This window comes from Narcine bancroftii, chromosome 9 (genome assembly GCF_036971445.1).
Source record: "Narcine bancroftii isolate sNarBan1 chromosome 9, sNarBan1.hap1, whole genome shotgun sequence".
Taxonomy (NCBI): domain Eukaryota; kingdom Metazoa; phylum Chordata; class Chondrichthyes; order Torpediniformes; family Narcinidae; genus Narcine; species Narcine bancroftii.
The window spans coordinates 121,295,053-121,317,024 of NC_091477.1; the positions used below are offsets into that span (position 1 = coordinate 121,295,053).

At 48.4% G+C, this 21,972-nt stretch overlaps 1 protein-coding gene across 2 annotated transcripts in view; it reads right to left on the reverse strand.

Annotated features, from left to right (window-relative positions):
* Positions 1–21,972, reverse strand: part of LOC138742741 (fibroblast growth factor 12) — a 160,651-nt gene that overhangs the window by 83,242 nt on the left and 55,437 nt on the right. Inside the window, exon 1 of one of the 2 annotated variants that reach the window (XM_069897562.1) lies at positions 15,559–16,331. The exons of the other annotated variant lie outside the window; for it this stretch is intronic. Coding sequence (XP_069753663.1) covers positions 15,559–15,757 — 199 coding nt within the window. The 5' untranslated portion in view covers positions 15,758–16,331. Of the gene's footprint in view, positions 1–15,558; positions 16,332–21,972 lie in introns of those variants that run through there. 2 annotated transcript variants of the gene reach the window in all.

The following is a 21,972-nucleotide window of genomic DNA, read 5'->3' on the forward strand; positions in this document are numbered from 1 at the left end:
GGGAAAGTGGAAAAGTTTTGGGAAGATCTAAATCAGGTATTAAATAAAATCACAAAAAGCAACATCCCAAAAAATCCAGAGATCTTTCTTCTAAGTAATATAAGAAGTAAAGAACTAGGCCTCAAATTGGATGAAGCGCAAAAAAGATTTATTATGATAGCCTTAGCTGTAGCAAAAAAATGTATAATGTCAACTTGGAAATCAGAAGAGAGCCTGAGAATACAGCAAAGGTACACGGAAATGAATAAATGTATCCCATTGGAAAAAATAACATATAATTTAAGAAATAACATCACAGTATTCAAACAAATTTGGGAACCGTACATGGAACACAACAGAGAGGGCCTACCGCGGACCTCCACCCCCTAAAATGATAGAATGAGAAAAAGACGTAGATGACACAATTTTCTTGTTTATTTTCATTGTGTGATGACATTGTTTAATGGGTTTAATGTATCATATATGTTGAACGTTTAATGGGTGGGGAGGGGGTGTGAGGGAAGGAGGGAGGGAAGGGAGAGTGGAAAAAAGGGGAGAAAATGACACTGTGTATATTCAAGAGGGAAATGTTTGTGTCTATTTTGGTTAATATAGTTCATAGTGTGAAAAATAAAATAATTTAAAAAAGAACTGATAAGAACAGAAAATAAAATAGAGGGATAAATTATAAAATTATTTTATTTTTCACACTATGAACCATATTAACCAAAATACACACAAACATTTCCCTCCCCTTTTTTCCACCCTCCCTTCCCTCTATCCTCAAGGATCATCCCCACCCTCTTCTCATTGCTACCATCAGGAAGGAGGTACAGGAGCCTGAAGACGAGCACCCAATGGCACAAGGACGACTTCTTCCCCTCTGCCATCAGATTTCTGAATGGACAATGAACCAGAGAAACTCTCTCAGTTTCTCTTATTTTTTTGCATAAACTTATTTATTTTTAAAGGTAATTTTAAAGCAATAATTGCACTGCAATGCTACCTCAAATCAACAAGTTTCACGACATGCTCATGGCAATAAATTCTGATTCTGATGCCTTCATCTGCCTCAGATCTGGAACAGAGAGGGGTAATGAATATAGGGATAACATACAGTGATGCAGGGTTTGGTGCGAGAACGCAACCTTGCTTCACGCCATTGTTAATGAAGAAGGGTTCAGAGAGCTCATTGCTGTATCTGACCCGACCTTGTTGGTTTTCGTGCAGTTGGATAACCATGTTGAGGAACTTTGGGGGGCATCCGAGGTGCTCTTGTATTTGCCAAAGCCCTTTCCTACTCACGGTGTCAAAGGCTTTGGTAAGGTCAACAAAGGTGACGTAGAGTCCTTTGTTTTGTTCTCCGCACTTTTCTTGGAGCTGTCTGAGGGCAAAGACCATGTCAGTAGTTCCTCTGTTTGTGCGAAAGCCACATTGTGATTCTGGGAGAACATTTTCGGCGACACTAGGTATTATTCTATTTAGGAGAATCCTAGCGAAGACGCTGTTTTCATCCGGTACCGCACGGATGGCAGTCTCTTCAATCTGAGGCGCCTGCAAGCTCACACCAAGACACAAGAGCAACTCGTCCGTGAACTACTCTTTGCAGACGATGCCGCTTTAGTTGCCCATTCAGAGCCAGCTCTTCAGCGCTTGACGTCCTGTTTTGCGAAACTGCCAAAATGTTTGGCCTGGAAGTCAGCCTGAAGAAAACTGAGGTCCTCCATCAGCCAGCTCCCCACCATGACTACCAGCCCCCCCACATCTCTATCAGGCACACAAAACTCAAAACGGTCAACCAGTTTACCTATCTCGGCTGCACCATTTCATCAGATGCAAGGATCGACAATGAGATAGACAACAGACTCGCCAAGGCAAATAGCGCCTTTGGAAGACTACACAAAAGAGTCTGGAAAAACAACCAACTGAAAAACCTCACAAAGATTAGCGTATACAAAGCCGTTGTCATACCCACACTCCTGTTCGGCTCCGAATCATGGGTCCTCTACCGGCATCACCTACGGCTCCTAGAACGCTTCCACCAGCGTTGTCTCCGCTCCATCCTCAACATTCATTGGAGCGACTTCATCACCAACATCGAAGTACTCGAGATGGCAGAGGCCGACAGCATCGAATCCACGCTGCTGAAGATCCAACTGCGCTGGGTAGGTCACGTCTCCAGAATGGAGGACCATCGCCTTCCCAAGATCGTGTTATATGGCGAGCTCTCCACTGGCCACCGAGACAGAGGTGCAGCAAAGAAGAGGTACAAGGACTGCCTAAAGAAATCTCTTGGAGCCTGCCACATTGACCACCGCCAGTGGGCTGATATCGTCTCAAACCGTGCATCTTGGCGCCTCACAGTTCGGCGGGCAGCAACCTCCTTTGAAGAAGACCGCAGAGCCCACCTCACTGACAAAAGACAAAGGAGGAAAAACCCAACACCCAACCCCAACCAACCAATTTTCCCTTGCAACCGCTGCAACCGTGTCTGCCTGCCCCGCATCGGACTTGTCAGCCACAAACGAGCCTGCAGCTGACGTGAACATTACCCCTCCATAAATCTTCGTCCGCGAAGCCAAGCCAAAGAAAGACAGTGATGCACAAGAGCAATGCCTGTGCTATGGAGACTGCTTGACTGTAATGTCAGTGCACCAAACCCCAGCCAAAGGTTTGGGATCTTCTGAGCGAGAAAAACACAACGTTTCAAGACTCCAAGTCAACCGAAGCAGAACAAAATCCAATGTGATTGCTTCAATTCCGGCCTAGGTCACCATGGAAATCAAACTGAAAATGTTCCTGGCATCCCAGCCAATTTGCAAGTACGTGGCACTATATCACAGGCATGAAAAATTGAGTGGGTTTGGCAGCAAGCTGGCGAATTGAGAAAGTGGGCAAACCTCACACTGAAAACTGAGCGGCCTGGACATTAATCACTTATTTCAGTGCAGCTCAATACTCAGTATATGGAGCCCCACACTCCAAGATTCAGTAAACTAGTTAGAGTGTAGCCCCAAACTCAGTCAACTCTGGTTATAACAAATGTTCCCTGAGATTCATAAACATCGACTCAAAATAGCACATTTCAATATTTAGTAAACATTGAATGCTGGAATAGTGTCTTTGATATTGTGGCTAATTTAATCGCAGCATTTATGAGACCCAATGTTCAATCAATAAAAATCAATATAAGATCAGAGCCACACCAATCCTTGATGTTCAGACTGCATTGACCAAAGCAAGTGTCATTTGGGATTGTCCACACTGCCCACACAGCACCCCAGGATTCAGTGTACACTGCCCACACAGCACCCCAGGATTCAGTGTACACTGCCCACACAGCACCCCAGGATTCAGTGTACACTGCCCACACAGCACCCCAGGATTCAGTGTACACTGCCCACAGAGCACCCCAGGATTCAGTGTACATAGAGCACTGTGTACCCCAGGATTCAGTGTACACTGCCCACAGAGTACCCCAGGATTCAGTGTGCACTGCCCACAGAGTACCCCAGGATTCAGTGTACACTGCCCACAGAGTACCCCAGGATTCAGTGTACACTGACCAGTGTACCCCAAGATTAAGTGTACACTAACCACAGCAACAATGTACCCAAAGTTTCAGGGCACATTCATCACAGATGTTCGATACCTTGAGATTTTGACCAAAACAACTTTATTCCCCAAGATTTCTTCTATTATTAACTATGAGCTCCAAATTTCCTCTGCTCCGAACCAAAGGAAAGAACTGAGAGGTTCTGCTCATGGTGAAGTCACCCAGCTCCAGGACCTGGTATCTGGATGTGCACTTCAACTCCCACTCCAGGTCTCCAGTAAAATTAATTTAGAATAAAATGCCAGAAATTTAGTGCTCTTGTACACTGCACTCCAGCACAAGACAATAAACCCTCACCAATTTGTCGCAGATGGCCACATTTGCGAACGTGTCTAAAACTACAAGAAACAAAAACTGCAGGCACTGGAATCTTGAGCAAACAATGAGAAGCTGGAGGAACTTGGCAGGGTCTCAATGAAGCGTCCTAACCCATGACCTTGGCTGGCTCTCTGAGCTCTTCCACCTTCCCATTGATCTGGACATAACCTTCTGCTCTGCTCCTGCCTGTCACGTGCCTGAGCCCATGTCCTGAACAAAGCACGGATTCAAACTTGGAGTGCCGGTGCATTAAAAGTCAACCACCCACTGGAAACCACTTGAATTATTAAATGAATAGTTCAACATTTCGTTCGTCTGAGTGAATCCTGTCAGAAAACATCTATTATATAACTGGAGAATTGTGTCGGGTCTTCAGAGGGATGGCCTATTCTGAGAGCTTTAATGGGACTGAGCTCGTGAAGAGTGCTGCGTGGGAAGGCAGACTCCTGGAAAACGCCAACTCCTTCTGTTTCACAACAGGAACCCCAGAGAGGATAAAAGGCGACATGGAAGGCAGTGCAATCTGTGCTACTGTGGTACGGCTCCAGCTCTCCCTCCCGGAAACTTGTTCATGTGGAATGGAAATAGAGGTGGGAACAGAAAGGGAGAGAGATTTAAAGAGAGGGAGGTCTGTTTAAGGAGAGGGGAGTAAAGCTTAGAGAAGATATCAGGGGTAAGTTTCTTTTTACACAGAGAGCGGTGGGTGGTTGGAATGCATTGCCGGTGGTGGATGCTGGTACAATAGGGGCATTTGAAAGACTCTTTCATAGGCACCTGTACGTAAGAAAAATTAGAGGGGATGGGAACAAACACTGAAGGGTTGAAGCCTGCGGCAGATCAGCTGTGGCCACATTGAATGGTGGAGCATCTACATCCATCCTGTAATGAACAATTCTCCAAGTGCCATCCAACCAAAGTTTTATAGAGCTGCAACATTACCTCACGGCCCTTGAACTCAATCCCCTGACTAATGAAGGTCAACACACCATATGTCCTCTTAAACATCCATTATTCATTCACCTTATCATTTCATTTCCATCTCTAAGGTCACTCCTCAGCCCCCTACACTCCAGAGAATGAAATCCTAGCTTCACCAGTCCCTCCTTACAACTCAAGCCCTCCAGTCCTGATAACATCCTTGTGAATCTTTTCAACACACATTCCATCATAACGATTGGTGTAAAACACGAAAGTCTGAACACACCGTGACTGAAGTTAAAACACAACCTGGAGAAACCCAATAGGTCAAACAGTGTACTAAATAGAGCAAAGATCGAGAGTTCAGGCATCTGCCAACATTTTGCTCCTACCTTGATGAAAGGCTCGAGCACAAAACGTTGGTTATGAATCTTAATCTTTGCTACATAAAAGTCCACTGTTCGACCTGCTGTGTTTCTCCATCTTAATGATATCTTTTTAATCTGGAGGCAAACAGAATTGTGCACAGACTCCATGTGGTTGCGTAACAGATGAAGGCAACCATGTCCAACACCTTCTTTGCCACTTTCTTTTGTCATATTCAGGGAACCATGCACCTGTACCCCTCAGTCCCTTGTTCCACAAAACTCTCCAGGGCTCTGCCATTTACCATGCACTTCTTGCCCTGGTTTAAGTTCCCAAAATGTACATTAGTTCACATTAAATTACACCTGCCATTCCTTGGCCCATTTTCCCAGTTGATCAAGACCTTCTTCACTGTCTGCTATACCAACAATTTAGGAGTCTCCCACAAATTTATTAACCAGGCCAACTACATTGTCATCCAAATCACTGACATCGACTTCAGTGGACTCAGCACAGATCCCTACAGCACACCACTGGACACAGGCATCCAACATGCAAGTAGATAACTAAGTAAGTGCTCCAAATTGGACCTCAGCAGTTCAAATTTGACCAGTACTTCCTGAATTCTAAACACCAACCTTCTTGCCATCCAAAATTCCACTTCCATTTTTAACTGCATCCTTCACCTGCCAACCCATCTTCTTGACACAGGAACATCTGGATTCCTCCATTTTTCCGCACATTTAGATGATAATCTGCCTTTAATCTTACCAAAGTTCATGATCTCAGACCTTCACAGATTGAAGAAGTGCTCAGGCCCGAAACGTCGGTTATATATCGTTGCCTCCTATGGCTGCTGCGAGACCTGCTGAGTTCCTCCAGCATTTCTGTTTTTTGATGGGTTAAACTCCATCTGCCAAGGTTTCATCTTCTCACCCTACCTCTCCGAATCCTGCTGCTAATGCCTTCATCACAACATGCCGTCCCACCTATTTTTGTGCCGTTGGGTGCTTTACCCTCTGCATTTCCTCCGGTTCATTAACGCGAACCATAAATAACTGAGGGCCAAGATCTTTGGGCGTCCTTCCAGCCTGAAAAACACCCATTTATTCTGACTCTCTTCTTTGCAACAACCAATCTTTAATCCACGTTGACTACCCATGACAAGTTGGCAGGGGTGCAGGAGAGATTCACCAGGATGCTTCCAGGACCAGAGGGATTGAGTTATAGGGAGAAGATGGAGAGGCGTATTCCCTGAAGTGTAGGAGAAATGACTTTATAGAGTAGTGGTTCTCAGCCTTCTTTCCCCCACTTACATACCCCTGAAGTAATCCCTTACTAACCACAGAACACCCATGGCATTCGATACCAGAGGTGTCTGTGGTTAGTAAGGGATTACTTCAGGTGCTCTGTGAGGGAGTAAAAAAGTTGAAAATCACTGTTATAAAGGATTATCAAATCATAAGGGCCTTGGGTAAAGTGAATGCTCACAGCTTTTTTTTTACAGGGCGGGTTTGAGGTAAGAGAGGAGAGAGTTAAGAGGGTTCTGAGGAGTGACTTTTCACTCAGAGGGTGGGCTGCATCTGGAACAAACTGTCAGATAGAAGCTGAGACAATTTCCACATTCATGAGACACTTGGACAGATGTAGGGATAGGTTAGGGCTGAGAAGGATCTGGACCAAATGCAGGCAAATGGAACTATCCCACAATGCCAACTTGATCAGCATGGATGAATCAGGCTAAAGGGCCTGACCCTGCCTGTATGCCTCTAACACCCCATATCTTGCGCCATCGCCCTTGTCAACCACCTTCTGAAAATCCAAGGACAATACATGTTTTGCTGCATCGTCCCTCATTGCCCTGGTTACAGTGTACACCAAGGGCGAGATGGACAATGACTTGGCCTCCAAAGATTCTCCTCCCTGAGGGAAGAAGTTCCACCCCATCTTCATCTAAATTGGGCGATCCCCCCATTCTGATATGGAGCTCCCCCATTTTGCGCAGAGAGCCAGAGGACCTCCACAGCATCTACCCTTCAAGATCTTATCTGTTTCAAGTAAGATCATTCTACAGGCAGCAGGTAGTGTTGTGAGAGAGGTTCCGCGGCTGTTCCATGTGGAAAGGTGTTAGGTGGGGGGGAGGGGGGTGCAGCAGACACATCTTCAATCACTTGCCCTCAGACTCTGTTTCCATCTATGCCATACTTTGCCCACTCCACACCCACAATCCATGGAACAATTCAGCACAGGTCCTGGCCCCTCAGCCTATTGTGTCTGTGCCAAACACAATGCCATAAATCTCATCTGTCAGTCCATTCTAGATTCCAGTTATTGTCATGTACACAACACACCAAAATCCTTCTATTTGTTTGCCCGGTAAACAAAGTGACATGATCGATGCCTTCCATTTCTTGCAGATCCTCATGATATCCAGGACATCATGGGCAAAACCCTCCCCACCATCGAGAACATCTGCAGGGAGCGCTGCCGTTGGAGAGCACCAGCAAGCGTCAAGAATCCACACTGTCCAGCACATGCTCTGTTCTCGCTGATGCCATCAGGAAAGAGGTGTCGGTGCCACAAGACTCGCACCCCCAGGTTCAGGAACAGCAGCTCCCCTTCCACCATCAGACTCCTTAACAACAAACTCAATCAGGGACTCATTTAATGACTCTCACTGTGCACTTTATTGATTTTTTTATTCTCTCTGTATTGCACAGTTTATTTATGTTTGTTATCTGTTTACAGTTCATTATTTAATGAAACACGGAAGTCTGCAGATGCTGTAATTGTAGTAAAAACACAGAAATGCTGGACGATCTCAGCCGGTCTTTTCAGCATCCAAAAAAGCATATATTGCTGACATTTCAGGCCTGAGCCCTTCTTTATCTGTTTACTTGTGTATGCTGTGTGTAGGTTTTTTGTTAGCATTACCAATTAGTGGTTTATTGAAATCCTGTGTTCCTTTAGAGAAGATAACGTATAATTTGAGGGATAAATATCATTTTTTTTGTAAAAGTATGGAGCCCTTATTTAAAAACTCTTGGTATTACAATTTGATCTCCCAATCGGCTCTGCTGGACGTCGCAGTCTCCGCAGCTAAAAACTTGCTGATGGTTGTTGCTTTGTAGGTGGGGAGGAGAGGAGGGGGGTGTTAGTGGGGTGGGCAAGGGAGGTTGGGGGGGATTTAATTAATTATATAATGTTTGTATTGATATATAATAACTAATGTCATACGATTTAAAATTGTAAATAAAATATCTTATTAAAAAGTACCTCGGTGGTTGCAGAGTGCTTTTCAATGCCCGGAGGCTGAAAATAAATACAGCTCCTCTGCTGCCTTCTGATCGATGTTTATTAATGTATCACAATGTACGATTGTATTCAAAATTATGCCAAATATTTTGCAGACTGCTCCACCATTTAGCCTGTGTGAATCCACAGTTTTCATCCTCTGTGCACCCTTCCCTTTTGCAGTCAATCACAGTTGCCAGTGAGCTACTGTAACACGACCAGTTAGCCATATTAATCTGCCAGAATAAAAATTGGACAGGATGGCAAGGACAACGCTTTTCCGGCACTGGCAACCCGAGTATGAATTGCCTGCAAAGAGTTTCTACTTCCTCCTCATGTCTATACAGGTTTCCTCCAGGAGCCCCACGTTCCAAAGACGGTCAGGGTTAGTAGGTCGCCATACACAGAAGTGCTGGAGAAACTCAGGAACCACTGGAAGCAAAAGACAGTCGATGTTTCAGGCCCGAGCCCTTCTTCAGGGGTGCCAAAGTTCAGGCGAACAGCCGAATAACATGGTAAGGGGCTGGGGAGCGGGAAAAGGGCGCAGACTAAAGTTGGAGGTGATTATAGGTGGGAGGGTGAAGAAGAGCAAATTAGGTGAGAAGTGGTTGGGGAGAGGGCAGAGGACTAAGAGGGGTTGCTCTCTGATTGGAGGAAGAAGGAAAGGGGCGGGAGCTGAAGTAAGATAGGCAGTGGGACGAGGGATTGGAAAATGGCAAATGTATTCCCCCAGATCGAAAAAGGGAATAGGAAATATCCAAGAAATTAAACAAGTGCGCAACTGAATGGAGAGAATTCTTAGGGACAGGATTTACGAGCATTTAGAGCATTCAGGGATAATCAGCGTGGCTGTGTCAGCGTGGCTGTGTCAGCGTGGCTGTGTCAGCGTGGCTGTGTCAGCGTGGCTGTGTCAGCGTGGCTGTGTCAGGGGCAGGTTGTGCCTCGCGAGCCTAAGTGAGCTTTTCGAGGAAGTAACAAAAGAAATTGATGAAGGTAAAGCGGTAAATATGGGGTATATAGATTTTAATAAGGTCCCTCGTGGTAGACTCATTCAGAAATCCACGAGGCATGGAATCTATGGAACCTTGGCCACGTGTATTCAAAATTGGCCTGCCTGCAGAAAGCAGGTCAGAAAGTAGTCATAGATGGAATGTTCTGCATGGAGATCAGTGACTTGTGAATTTTGCAGGGACCTGCTCTGAGACCCCTGCTCTTTTGATTTTTAGAAATGACTGGACGAAGAAGTGGAAGGATGAGACAGTAAGTTTTCAGATAACACGAAGGTTGGAGGTCTTCTGGATAATGTAAAATGTTGTCATATGTTACAACAGGATATAAGCAGGATGCAGATTTGGCAGAGAAGTGGCAGATGGAGTTCAATCTGGATGTATGAAAAGATGTATTTTGGAAGGTCAAACTTGAAGGCAAAGTACATGGTTAATGGCAGGAGTCTTAACAGTGTGGAAGAACAGAGGGTCTCAATCCATAAATCTCCTGAGGTTGCTAGGTTAGTTAAGAAGCTATGGTGTGCTGGCCTTCGTTAGTCAGGGGATTGAGTTCAAGAGCCATGCGATAATGCTCCAGCTCAATAAAACTCTGCTTAGACCACCTTTGGAATATTTCAGTTCTGGTCACCTCATTACAGAAATAATGTGGAAGTGTTGGAGAGAGTGCAGAGGTGATTTACCAGCATGTGGCCTGGATTGGAGAACATGTCTTATGAGGGCAAGGTAAGCAGAGCTGGGGCTTTTCATTTTTGAGCATAAAAGGATGAGAGGAGACGTAATAGAGGTCAACAAGATTACGAGAGGCATAGACAGGGTGTACAGCCAGAAGCTTTATCTCGGAGCAACAATACCATATATCAGAGGACATTTGTATAAACTGAAAGGAGGAAAGGTTAGGGGAGACATCAAGGGCAAGTTTTTTTTATACAGAGAGTAGTGAGTGCCTGGTAGTGGAGGATGGTTCAATAGGATCATTTGCGAGACTCTCAGACTGGCACATGGGTGCAAGAAAAAGGGCTATGGGTGTGAGGAAGGGAAGGTTTACTCTGTTGAGTGGGTTTACATAGGTTGGCCCAACATCATATAATGCTGCAATGTTCTATGTGCAAGAACCTGATAGCTGTTGGAAAGAAACTGTCCTTGATCTGAAAGGTTCTGGCCTTCAGGCTTCTGTTTGAAGGTAGCAGTGAGAAGAGGTTATGTACATGTATGTACAAGATGTCCAGGAGAGCTTCTTGCAAAACAAACTTTATCCCTGTTCTTGGTACATGTGATAATAAACTTGTGTGTAATTCATCGCTGTTATGTAGAGTCAGTACAAACTCTGAAACCAGTGATCTCGTTGTGTTTGTGTGATTCTGTAAGCACGGTGCAATGTCTGAACCAACACTTTCCTCTTCACAGATCACTGGTGCTCACTAACCTCTCTCACCTCCCAGTTAATGTCAGTCCCGTCATGCTTGTTTTCAAATCTCTCCACAGTCACATGTAACCACTTCCTGAGATATCTCCTCTCTTCTAACTCTGGCCTCTCGATCATGCCAAGATTTAATAACCATGAAACCAGAAACCAAACCATCCACTGCCAGAATCCCATGTCCAAAATTCCACCTGAATCTTCCTCCCCTTTTACCTCACTTCTCATCTCAAAGACTCCCCTAAAAACAGATTACTTGGACCTATGATTTGTTTACTCACCCATTCTGACAAGTCAGAATAATACCCCTTTGTGGCACCTGGAATGTACTTGTGCTGGATAGAGGTAAGGTTATTGGGTCCCTCGATCTAGCTGGCAACAATATACTAGCTGGTTGGTAAATAAATCAGTGCATGGATGGGGAGTCGACACACCTTGTGCCTTTTACCCTGGGTGCCTCTGAAGGAGCGATCTGAAAATCAGACTTCTCTACAATGAAGCATTTAGAACCTTAGAACATCACAGCACAGAAACAGGCCCCTTTGGCCCTTCTAGTCTGTGCCAAACAACCATTTTTTTTGCCTAGTCCCACTGACCTGCACCCAGTCCATGACCCTCCATGCCTCTCCCATCCATATAGCTGTCCAATTTCCTCTTAAATGTTATTTAGTGAAGGAAGAGAAGTATTCTTCAGATTACAGATTCACAATCTCCACTTATACGGGAGGAATTAAGACCATACGAAGTGGGAGCAAAATTAGTTCATCAGGTTTGCTTCACTATTTGATTCATGGTTGAAATATTTTTCCTCTCAACTCCATTTTTCTGTCTCTCCCCATAATCTTTGGTGCCCTTATTATTCAAGAACCCATCAACCTCCACTTTAAATCTACCCAATGACTTGGCCTTCACAGCCATCTGTGACAACGAATTCCACAGATTCATCGCCTTCTTATCTCTGTTCTGAGGGGACGTCCTTTTATTCTGAGGCTGCGCCCTCTGGTCCCAGACTCTCCACCACTGGAAACATCTTCTCCACATCCACTCTATCCAAAATAAACACTGACACTGATGTCTGGTTGGATGTGGGTGCATTGCTCTGCAGTAGGATGCTGATCCCTGTATTCACACTGCTAACACTGTGGCATACCCATTCTGTGGTGAGAGGGATGGCTTTCACCAGATGAAATGAGGCTGGGGGTGGTGGTCATTAAGGCAGCAAAGAGGTCAGTACTGATCAATACCCAATACTTTCCAAACAAAAAACACAACATGAACTGTCAGATCCTGTGTTAGAAAAGAACAGAGGTAGAGATGAGTTCACTTGGCAATGGCAGACCACACAGCAGGGAAAGGGAAAGAAGGAAATAACAATGGGTTATATGAGGTGGACATTTGGATCAAGCTTTATCCACACATACGATCTGCACATTCCCCAACTGCTTACATACATAACCAGATATAAATTGCGTGCAACACACACACACACGATCCATGAAATGGTTGAACTGTAGAACAATACAGCACAGAAAGAGGCCAATCAGCCCCTCTGAACTATTATTCTCCCTAGTCCCGCTGACTTGCACCCCGACCATAGCCCTCCAATCCATGTATCTGTCCAAATTATTTTTAAAAATTAAAATTAACTACCCCCCCACCCCCCCCCATGCTGGAAACAAAATTGAGGATGGAAGATGGAGGGACCTGCCCATCACCTTAATAAGGAGGGTTAATTGTGTAAAATAAAGGTGATGCCAAGACTCCAATATCTATTCCAATCCCCAGTCATTCCATTACCACAGTCCTTCTTTAAAACTCGAAATGGTAATATAAGGACATTTATTTGGAATGGGAAAGTCCCAGGAAATCTCTTGAAAAATTGACTTGGGACTACAATTGGAGGGGTTTAAGGTTACCTTATTTTAAAAAAATATTATCCAGCAGCTCAGTTGAGGTTCCTCTCATCCTTCTTCGAGGAGGGGGATCTGCTCACGGGTGCAAATGGGAATGCCAAGGATTTTATGTACAAATGGGACACCAAGTTAATAGCATTTTCAACCCCATTTTAAAGCAAGTGATTAAAATTTGGCACGAGATCAATGAGTGTGTTGGAGAGAAAGTGGGAATATCATCAAAGGTGCCACTGACCCATGAATTTGGGCAGTCAAGTCTTGGAGATCAACAGGGGAGCCGATACATTGAGCGCTGCTACGATAGGAGACAGCATACGTCCTTTGAGCTCCCCAAAGGTCAATATAATTGGTCTTATGGGACCTTTCACGGTTTTCTCCAGTTATGATTGTTCCAGAGGGATGTGGGGTGTCACAATGACACACCTACACTTAACGAGGCAGAGGGAATGCTACGACTGGGAAATGCACCGACATTTATTTCGAGACTATACTCTGTACTCAAAGGTGAGAGCCCCAAGCAGGGGCTACACAGATCAAGGAGAGATGGGTGTCGGATTTGGGCATTACTTTTCACGAGAGATGCTGGTCGAACTGGTGTAGAAAAGGTGACAGCACTGTTTAATTCTAGATACAAACTGGTTCAACACAACTTCTTGCGCCAGCTCTACTTCACTCTGCAAAAGATCCATAGGGAGAAACCGGAGGGGTCGGAGTTATGCTTTAGGTGTGGGGTGAAGGTGGGATTGTTTGTTCATGCAACCTAGTCCTGTGTAAAGGTGAGCCCATTTTGGCTCATATACAAACCAAGATAACAGGAGAAGTCTTCCCACTGGACCTGGCATTGTATCTTTAGTGGAACCTTATGGACAGAAGTTATAAACTATCTAAATTCCAAATTCAATTCGTACTAGTTGCTTTGTCTGTAGAAAAAAATGTCGGACTCCCCTCTCTTTATCAGTTGGTGGACTACAGAGGTGTACAGCTGTATTCCCATGGAGAAAAAAAAAAATCACAGTTAACCTTAGAAACCAATACAGCATCTTCATCAGAATGTGGCAACTGCATCTGATGTACATGGGAGCACACAACTGTAGCCACACCCTGACGAAAATAAAGAAACGATACAAGGGGGTGGCCTCACTACTTCTCCAGACGTCCATTGGAATCACCAACAAAGCTCCTCGTTTTGTTTCTTTATGGCGGGGGGGGGGGGGGGGAAACAACACGTTTGTAATTTGTTGGTGGAAATCTGTAGACATTGAAGAAATGTGTGATGTCTGGTTTTTTTTAATTGATGCAAAAAAAAGTATTTAAAAAAATAAATGCATGTTAGTCAAATGAGCCACATTACCACATAAGACTGACTGCACATAAAACATGGCCAATGTGACAATTCCAAAGCCGCCCTGGTGATCACACAAAGAAACACCCTGCAGTTCCCCTTCCCTTTCCTCCAATTCTAGAACAATGCAGTACAAACCCAGTGAACCAAAAACCACACAAATTATCACACTGGTCAGGTTTCAACATCCACTCATTTAACAAAGGCTAACACCAACGCAAAAGGATTTTGAGTGCTGTTTCGCATTCAGATAAGGACACGTGGACCAGATACACTTCTGCTCCCACACACCACACACCCTCCGATGCCCACCGCCCACTGATGATGGGCAGGTCAGGAGAACAGAGGTGAGGATTCACCGTCCCATTGGGCACAGACGTAGAAAAGATGCAAACTTTCAAATAGCAACAACTCCCATTGGGTACAGCTCCCACACATTACAGGCTCTGTAGAATGCGATGACAGTACATATTGTACCACAGGCTTCCTGACATCACTTTCATTCACAGCCCGAGACCTTCAGCACCCTCTACCCCTAATCGTGGAGCTGTAAATGAATATTAATTACCCCCCCAGCCTTCATTCATCAGCCGAGGGAGGGTGCCCCCTTCCTCCCTCAGCCCAGGCCGGGCTCCCCCACCTTCCCGGGCTAGGCACCCACTCCCTCCCCTGCTCAGGCTTCCCCCCCCCCCAACCCTTGGGCTGGGCTCCTCCACTCCCTCTCCCCTTGGCTGGGCACCCCTTCCTTCAGGATGGGCACCCCTTCCTTTGGATTGGACCATCCACTGTCCCTCCCCTGGGCTTGGGCTGCCCTAACCCCCCCAGGCCAGGATCATCTCCCCCTCCTGGGTCTGGATCAACCCCCACCCCCAAGGCTTTGACATCTGCAGGCAGGGTTATCATCCCATCCCTCCAGGGCCAGGACATCATCCCCATCCCTTCAGAGCCAGGACTTCATTCTCTCACCTACCCTTTCTCCTTCCTGGAGCCCGGACGTCACCGTGCCACCCTGCCCTAAGTCAACCTACAACCCCCAGACAGAAGCAGCCCCCAACCTGGGTCACCCTCACTCCACCCCAGGGCACATACCCCCACTCCATCCCAGGGCCAGGGCACCCCCTCCCCAACCCACCCCAGGGCCAGGGCACCCCCTCCCCAACCCACCCCAGGGCCAGGGCACCCCCTCCCCAACCCACCCCAGGGCCAGGGCACCCCCCTCCCCAACTTCACGCCAGGGCCAGGGTTCACCCCACTACACCCTCTCACTCCATCTACCTGGATCACCTTCTCCTGGGTTTCCATCCACCCTTCCCTGATGCCCTCCCCGCCATACATCTCCCCCCACCCCCCCATGTCACGCCCCCACCTCAACCCCCTCCCCCACCCACCTGCTCTCTTGCGGACCGGCCTCTTCCTGCCGCTGCAGAAGCGCACTTTGGAGAAGACGCCGAGCCCGTGCCTCTCACACAGTGACTTCTTGGCTTTGCTCGGGCTGCTCCGGCGCTTGGCGGCTGACAGACGCTCCGCGTTGTTCTCCCTCGCCTGCCGCTTCTGCCGGATCAGGGAGCTGGCGAGAGCCGCGGCCATGTCCCGGGCTCAGCGGGGACCGGTGGGCTCCCCTCTCGCAACCGCCGACGCCGCCCCCGGGATCAGAAGGTGGGCTGGAGCCGGGGGGTGCAGGCGCATCTCCGAGCCCCGCTCCGCAGCCCGCCCTTCAGCCCCAAGGGCTCCACGGCATCGGACTGACTCGTGGCGGAGAGAGCGCAGGGCACCTTCTTCCAGCCCGCACCGACCCCACGTCCATTCAGAGAGGAGCGGAGCTCCTTAGCGGCCCCGGAGCAGCTCCTGTCTGCAGTCTGGGGCGCTGTACATTAAGGTGCGTTCAATGCTCGCCCAGATCATCCTCTGGTCCCGCTCCAGGACTCTGCAACTACGGATTACACTATCGGTTCCTTCTAAGGCATGGCTCTTGATTCGGCATGTCGAGTTGCGTTCACCTCCACTGGACTAGACTGGGTTGGGTTGAGGACCTCAAGCAGAGGCTTGACCTCGACGGGACCAGATCAGATGAGTTCTCTTCTGCTGATCCAGATTGAGTTAAACTTATCTCCACTAGACCAGGTTGGGTTGAGTTGACCTCAGCTGGTCCGGATTGGGTTGAGTTGACCTCGGCTGGTCCGGATTGGGTTGAGTTGACCTCAGCTGGTCCGGATTGGGTTGAGTTGACCTCGGCTGGTCCGGATTGGGTTGAGTTGACTCCGCTGGTCCGGATTGGGTTGAGTTGACCTCGGCTGGTCCGGATTGGATTGAGTTGACCTCGGCTGGTCCGAATTGGGTTGAGTTGACTCCGCTGGTCCGGATTGGGTTGAGTTGACCTCGGCTGGTCCGGATTGGGTTGAGTTGACCTCGGCTGGTCCGGATTGGGTTGAGTTGACCTCGGCTGGTCCGGATTGGGTTGAGTTGACCTCCGCTGGTCCGGATTGGGTTGAGTTGACTCCGCTGATCCGGATTGGGTTGAGCTGACCTCCGCTGGTCCGGATTGGGTTGAGTTGACTCCGCTGGTCCGGATTGGGTTGAGCTGACCTCCGCTGGTCCGAATTGGGTTGAGTTAACCTCTGCTGGTCACTAGTCCGGATTGGGTTGAGCTGACCTCTGCTGAACCAGATTGGGTTGATTGGACCTCTACTGGACCGGATTGAGTAGAGTTAACCTCTGTTGGATTGGGTTGGCGAGACCCCCTAACTTCTCTCACGGACCCGCAAGCAGCTTCCGATATAATCGCAACTCCGCTCCCACACTGTTCGGCGGGTGGAATGTGAACGCACTGTTTCAAAGAGGACTCCACCAGCACTGAGCGCCGCTACCGGAGCGCACTCTCTCTCACTCACGCGAGTGGTCTGGAGGTATCAAACGCGGTTGTTGGAGAGGAAAGAGTTCCGCTGTCGCTGCTCCGCTCTTGTGGTTTTTGCAGAGCTCTCTCTCTTCCCCCCCCCTCCCCCTCCCCCTCCCCCTCCTCTCTGTCTCTCCCCCTCCTCTCTCTCCCCCTCCTCTCTCTCTCTGTCTCTCCCCCTCCTCTCTCTTTCCTCCCCCTCCCCCTCCTCTCTGTCTCTCCCCCTCCTCTCTCTTTCCTCCTCCTCTCCCCCCTCTCTGTCTCTCCCCCTCCTCTCTCTTTCCTCCTCCTCTCCCCCTCTCTGTCTCTCCCCCTCCTCTCTCTTTCCTCCTCCTCTCCCCCCTCTCTGTCTCTCCCCCTCCTCTCTCTCTTTCTCCCCCTCCTCTCTCTCCCCCTCCCCCTCTCTGTCTCTCCCCCTCCTCTCTCTCTGTCTCTCCCCCTCCTCTCTCTCTTTCTCCCCCCTCCTCTCTCTCTCCCCCCTCCCCTCTCTCTCTCCCCCTCCCCTCTCTCTCTCCCCCTCCCCTCTCTCTCTCCCCCTCCCCTCCCCCTCCCCTCTCTCTCTCCCCCTCCCCTCTCTCTCTCCCCCTCCCCTCTCTCTCTCCCCCTCCCCTCTCTCTCTCTGGCTCTCCCCCCTCCTCCCTCTCTCTCTCTCTCTCAGCTACGCAACTGTACGTGAGTGAGATTCGGATGAAGCTCGTGGATGGAAGCAGGTGCCAAAAGGCAGAGAGATGGGAACTGCGGCGGATCTGGCCAAGTGCCTTGTCCTTGTCCCAGCCCCAGCTCATCTCCCCCCTCCCATCGCCAACGCACACATCAAGGCTGCAACACTGACACCGAATTTCACAGCCCAGGAACCCGGAGAGAACAATATTGCCCCTCCAATACAGATCCATTTTCGCCCACCCAGAATCGTCCCTCCCCACACTTTCCATGACCGTCGCCGTCACGTCCACGGGCACAATTATCCACCGAGGGGCAGCTCCACGTTCGGGTAAATTCGCTGCAACACGCTCTGAACCCCAGATACGACACGTCTGTGGCTTGGAACGGCTGGGGCTTCGTTCCCTGGTGCGAAGGAGGCTCCGGGTGAGAGGCATGGACAAGGTGGGGTGGTCATCGTCTTTCACCCAGGGTCGGGGAGTTTAAAGAGTGAAACATGGAATGTAGTGAAAACGCATGCAGTGAATGTTGGAAGAACTCGGGGTGGGTGGGTGGGGGTCTCGCAGCGCCCATAAAACGTGCGAGAGGAAGGTTTAACGGGGGCCCGAGGTGGGCACCTTCACACAGAGGGATCGAGCTGTCAAGTGGCGGGGACAATTATAACGTTGAAACGACATTTGGACGGGCTCAACAAGGTTTCGAGGGATGTGGGCCAAACGCAATGGGCCAATTCGGGTGGCAACTTATAAAACCATATCTCAATGCCAGTGGAAAAGAAAGAGCTTTCCACTAGACCCGTTAATTCCTGGGAAACAGGCTATCACCGCCCTTCTAGTCCGTGCTGAAACACTTACACTGTCCTCGACCCACTGGCCTGCACTCTGCCCATAACCCTCCAGACCTTTCCCATCTATATACTTCTCCAAATTTTTCTTAAAAGATAATATCTTACCTGCCTCCACTGGAAGCTCCTTCCACACAGAAGCCGCTCTCTTGAGTAAAGAAACTCCCTCTTAAGTTTACACCTAAACTTTTGCCCCCTAACTCTCAACTCGTGTCCTCTTGTTTGATTCTCCCCTCTCCTCAATTAAAAAAGTCTCTCCACATCTACTCTATCTACCCCCTCAAAATTCTAAATACCCTTTATCAACCTGCCCCCCCCCCCCCCCCCAGTCTCCTATGCTCCAACGAATAAAGACCAAATCTTTCTCTAACTTCCGTGCTGAAACCCAGGTGAATCTTCTCTGTACTCTATTTTGTTAACATCCTTCCTATAATTCGGTGCCAGAACTTGGCTGGCACAGACAGGTTGGGCCAAAGGGCCTGATTCCATGCTGAACAGCTGACTGAATACCTGAAGTAAAAACAAATTGTGGGGTAAAACTCAACCAGTCAGGAAGCCCCAGAATGAATCTCATCCAACTGTCTCCACTTACCAAAGAGGACCTACTGTCTATTTCCAAATTTTTGCCCCACATTTGGAACTCGGGCGAATTCCACCCCTCAACCCGGAGTGGGGGCGATTCAGCCTCGACGCAGGCCATTGGCCAAAGGACGAGATGGAGTAGCTGGAGGGACTCAGCGGGCGAAGCGGCACCGTGTGGGAGAGGAGGTTGGTCAACGTTTCAGGATGCCTCGGAAAAGGTTGTTAATACTGACTGTCCATCTCTCCCCACTGGCTGCCTTGCCCACGGAGAACCTCCAGCTTGCTAAAGACTCCGGCACCTTCAGTTTCTTGTGTTCCCCTCCAATGCCAACAGGAGGGCGGTATCTGGATGCAGGGAAATACAGGAGTGCAACAACCAGGAATTTGACGGTGAATGGGTAAACGACACTGGTGCATTTATGGACAGCAGGCTTGTGGATGGTCCTGTACAGGAGAGGACTTTCCAAACACTGTCCCAGACACTATTCATTTTTTCCACTGGCATCCCAGTGCAGTGTCCTGGTTAAAGAAGCCAGTTTTGCCACCTTTAACCAGGATGCTACCTGCTTTCACATTGACTAAAGGGGATAGGAAGGAGTCTTCCTTCAAGAACATTCCCGGGATGCAATGTCCTTTTTCCACTGGGTTAATGGACACGCCGCTGGGGACGTGAGTAGGGAGCCCCTTTTCCACTGGCACTTTGTCCCAGGAATTAACTGGGAATTTACTGGGACAGAGTCTAGTGGAAAGCTCTTTTTCCATTGGCATCCTAGTTAGTTGGCCGTGCAGTGTCCCAGGATAGGAAGCCGTCTGTGCTGTTTCCACTGGGCCACCTTTATCCGGGACACGGATTGCTTTTCCACTGAACACAGCTCATCCCCTAGATCGGAGCGTCTACCTTGGAATGGAAACCGGTGACTTTGTGCTGTCATTTTTCCACAGGTTTAGTCAGCATGTCAGTGTCAATGGAGGCTGGGGATATGAATGGGGGTAGAGGCAATCAATAGCTCCTTTTCCACTGGCTCTCTGTCCCAGGAATTAACTGGGAATTTACTGGGACAGGGTCCAGTGGAAAAGGAGCATTGTCCGAATGCTGCCGTCAAATAACCACCTCCACGCCTACTCATATCCCCGGTGTTTGCTGTGGTGATAAAACCAGTGGAAAAGGGACAGCAGAAAGTCTCCCATCTCTCGTTGAAGGTAGAACACTCTGATCCCTAGGGGTGAGTGTGTTCAGTGGAAAAGCAATTAGTGTCCCAGTTGAAGGTGGCCCAGAGGAAACGGCACAAAGAGCTTCCTATCCCAGGACACTGCACAGCCAATTAACTGGAATGCCAGGGCAAAGGGGTTGGGGTCAAGGCCATCAATCCCCACCGTGGTTTTACATCATTTAATGACCATGCACTGTTCCCTTTTCCACTGGATGCTAAACTGGGACAAGGTTCCAGTGGAAAAGGGGAATGAGAGACGCAGAAGGGCCAACACGCCAGTACCACTTAATGCTTCAGCAGTAACTAGGATAGCTCCATTCTCTTCCACAATTTTATAAATTTTGACACACAACACAGTTACAGGCCAATTCGGCCCAAGAGTCCATACTACCCAATTATACTCCATTAATTTACACCCCCAGTATGTTTTGAAGGGTGGAAGGAAACCAGAGCCCCTGAGGGAAAATCCATGCAGACACAGGGAGAATGTACAAACAGCGCTGGATTTGAACCTGTGAAACTGGTGCGGCTAACTGCACCACCCTGACCTGGACGTTGTCCAAACGACTTCCCATCGGGAACAGAGCGGGAGCAGGGTCTGTGGTTATGTCCCTGTCAATCCAGAGATAGTGTTTCTGATCTGCTCTCACTGGGGTTATTTCCCTCTCTGTAGATGTTGACTGACCTGCAGGCTATTTCCACCATTTGTTTTATTTCAGATTTCCTGCAGCTGCTGCACAACATCTCTCAGCTCAAGTGTTGTTTATTTTCCCCATTCCCCCACTTGAACCCACTACCCACCTCTATTTAAGCCTCCTCCAGAGAGATCAGCTGCAGGTCAATGAAATGGTCTAGAATGTACATCTCTACTTTTTCAGAATCCCGAGGACATTTTACGTTACCAGCGTCCCTTAATAATTTCTACAGGGGGACCATCCCATCAGGTACATCACTGTGTGGGCCCAAAACTGGTGTGCCCAAGACCTCACAAAACTGCAGAGAGTTGTGAATGTGGCTCAGACCATCATACATCCCTCTCCTCTCCATCAGCTCCATCACACACCCCCTCCATCAACTCCATCACACACCTCCTCCCCTCCATCAGCTCCATCACACACATCCTCCCTTCCATTGACTCCATCAAGAACACCCGGTGCCTTGGAAAATCAACCAACATATTGAAAGACTCACTCCACCCTGGTCACACTCCACCCTGGTCACACTCCACCCTGGTCACACTCCACCCTGGTCACACTCCACCCTGGTCACACTCCACCCTGGTCACACTCCACCCTGGTCACACTCCACCCTGGTCACACTCCACCCTGGTCACACTCCACCCTGGTCACACTCCACCCTGGTCACACTCCACCCTGGTCACACTCCACCCTGGTCACACTCCACCCTGGTCACACTCCACCCTGGTCACTCTCTCTTCATCCCCCTCCCATCAGGAAAGGGTTTCATGACTGAAATCATCCACACTCAAATTCATGGAGTTTCTTTCCTGTTGTTATCAGACTCCTGAATGAACCCCACACCTGTACAATGACTCCATTCCAACTCATCTCTCTGTAACCCTCCACTTTTGTACTGTTGACTTACTTGTTGCACT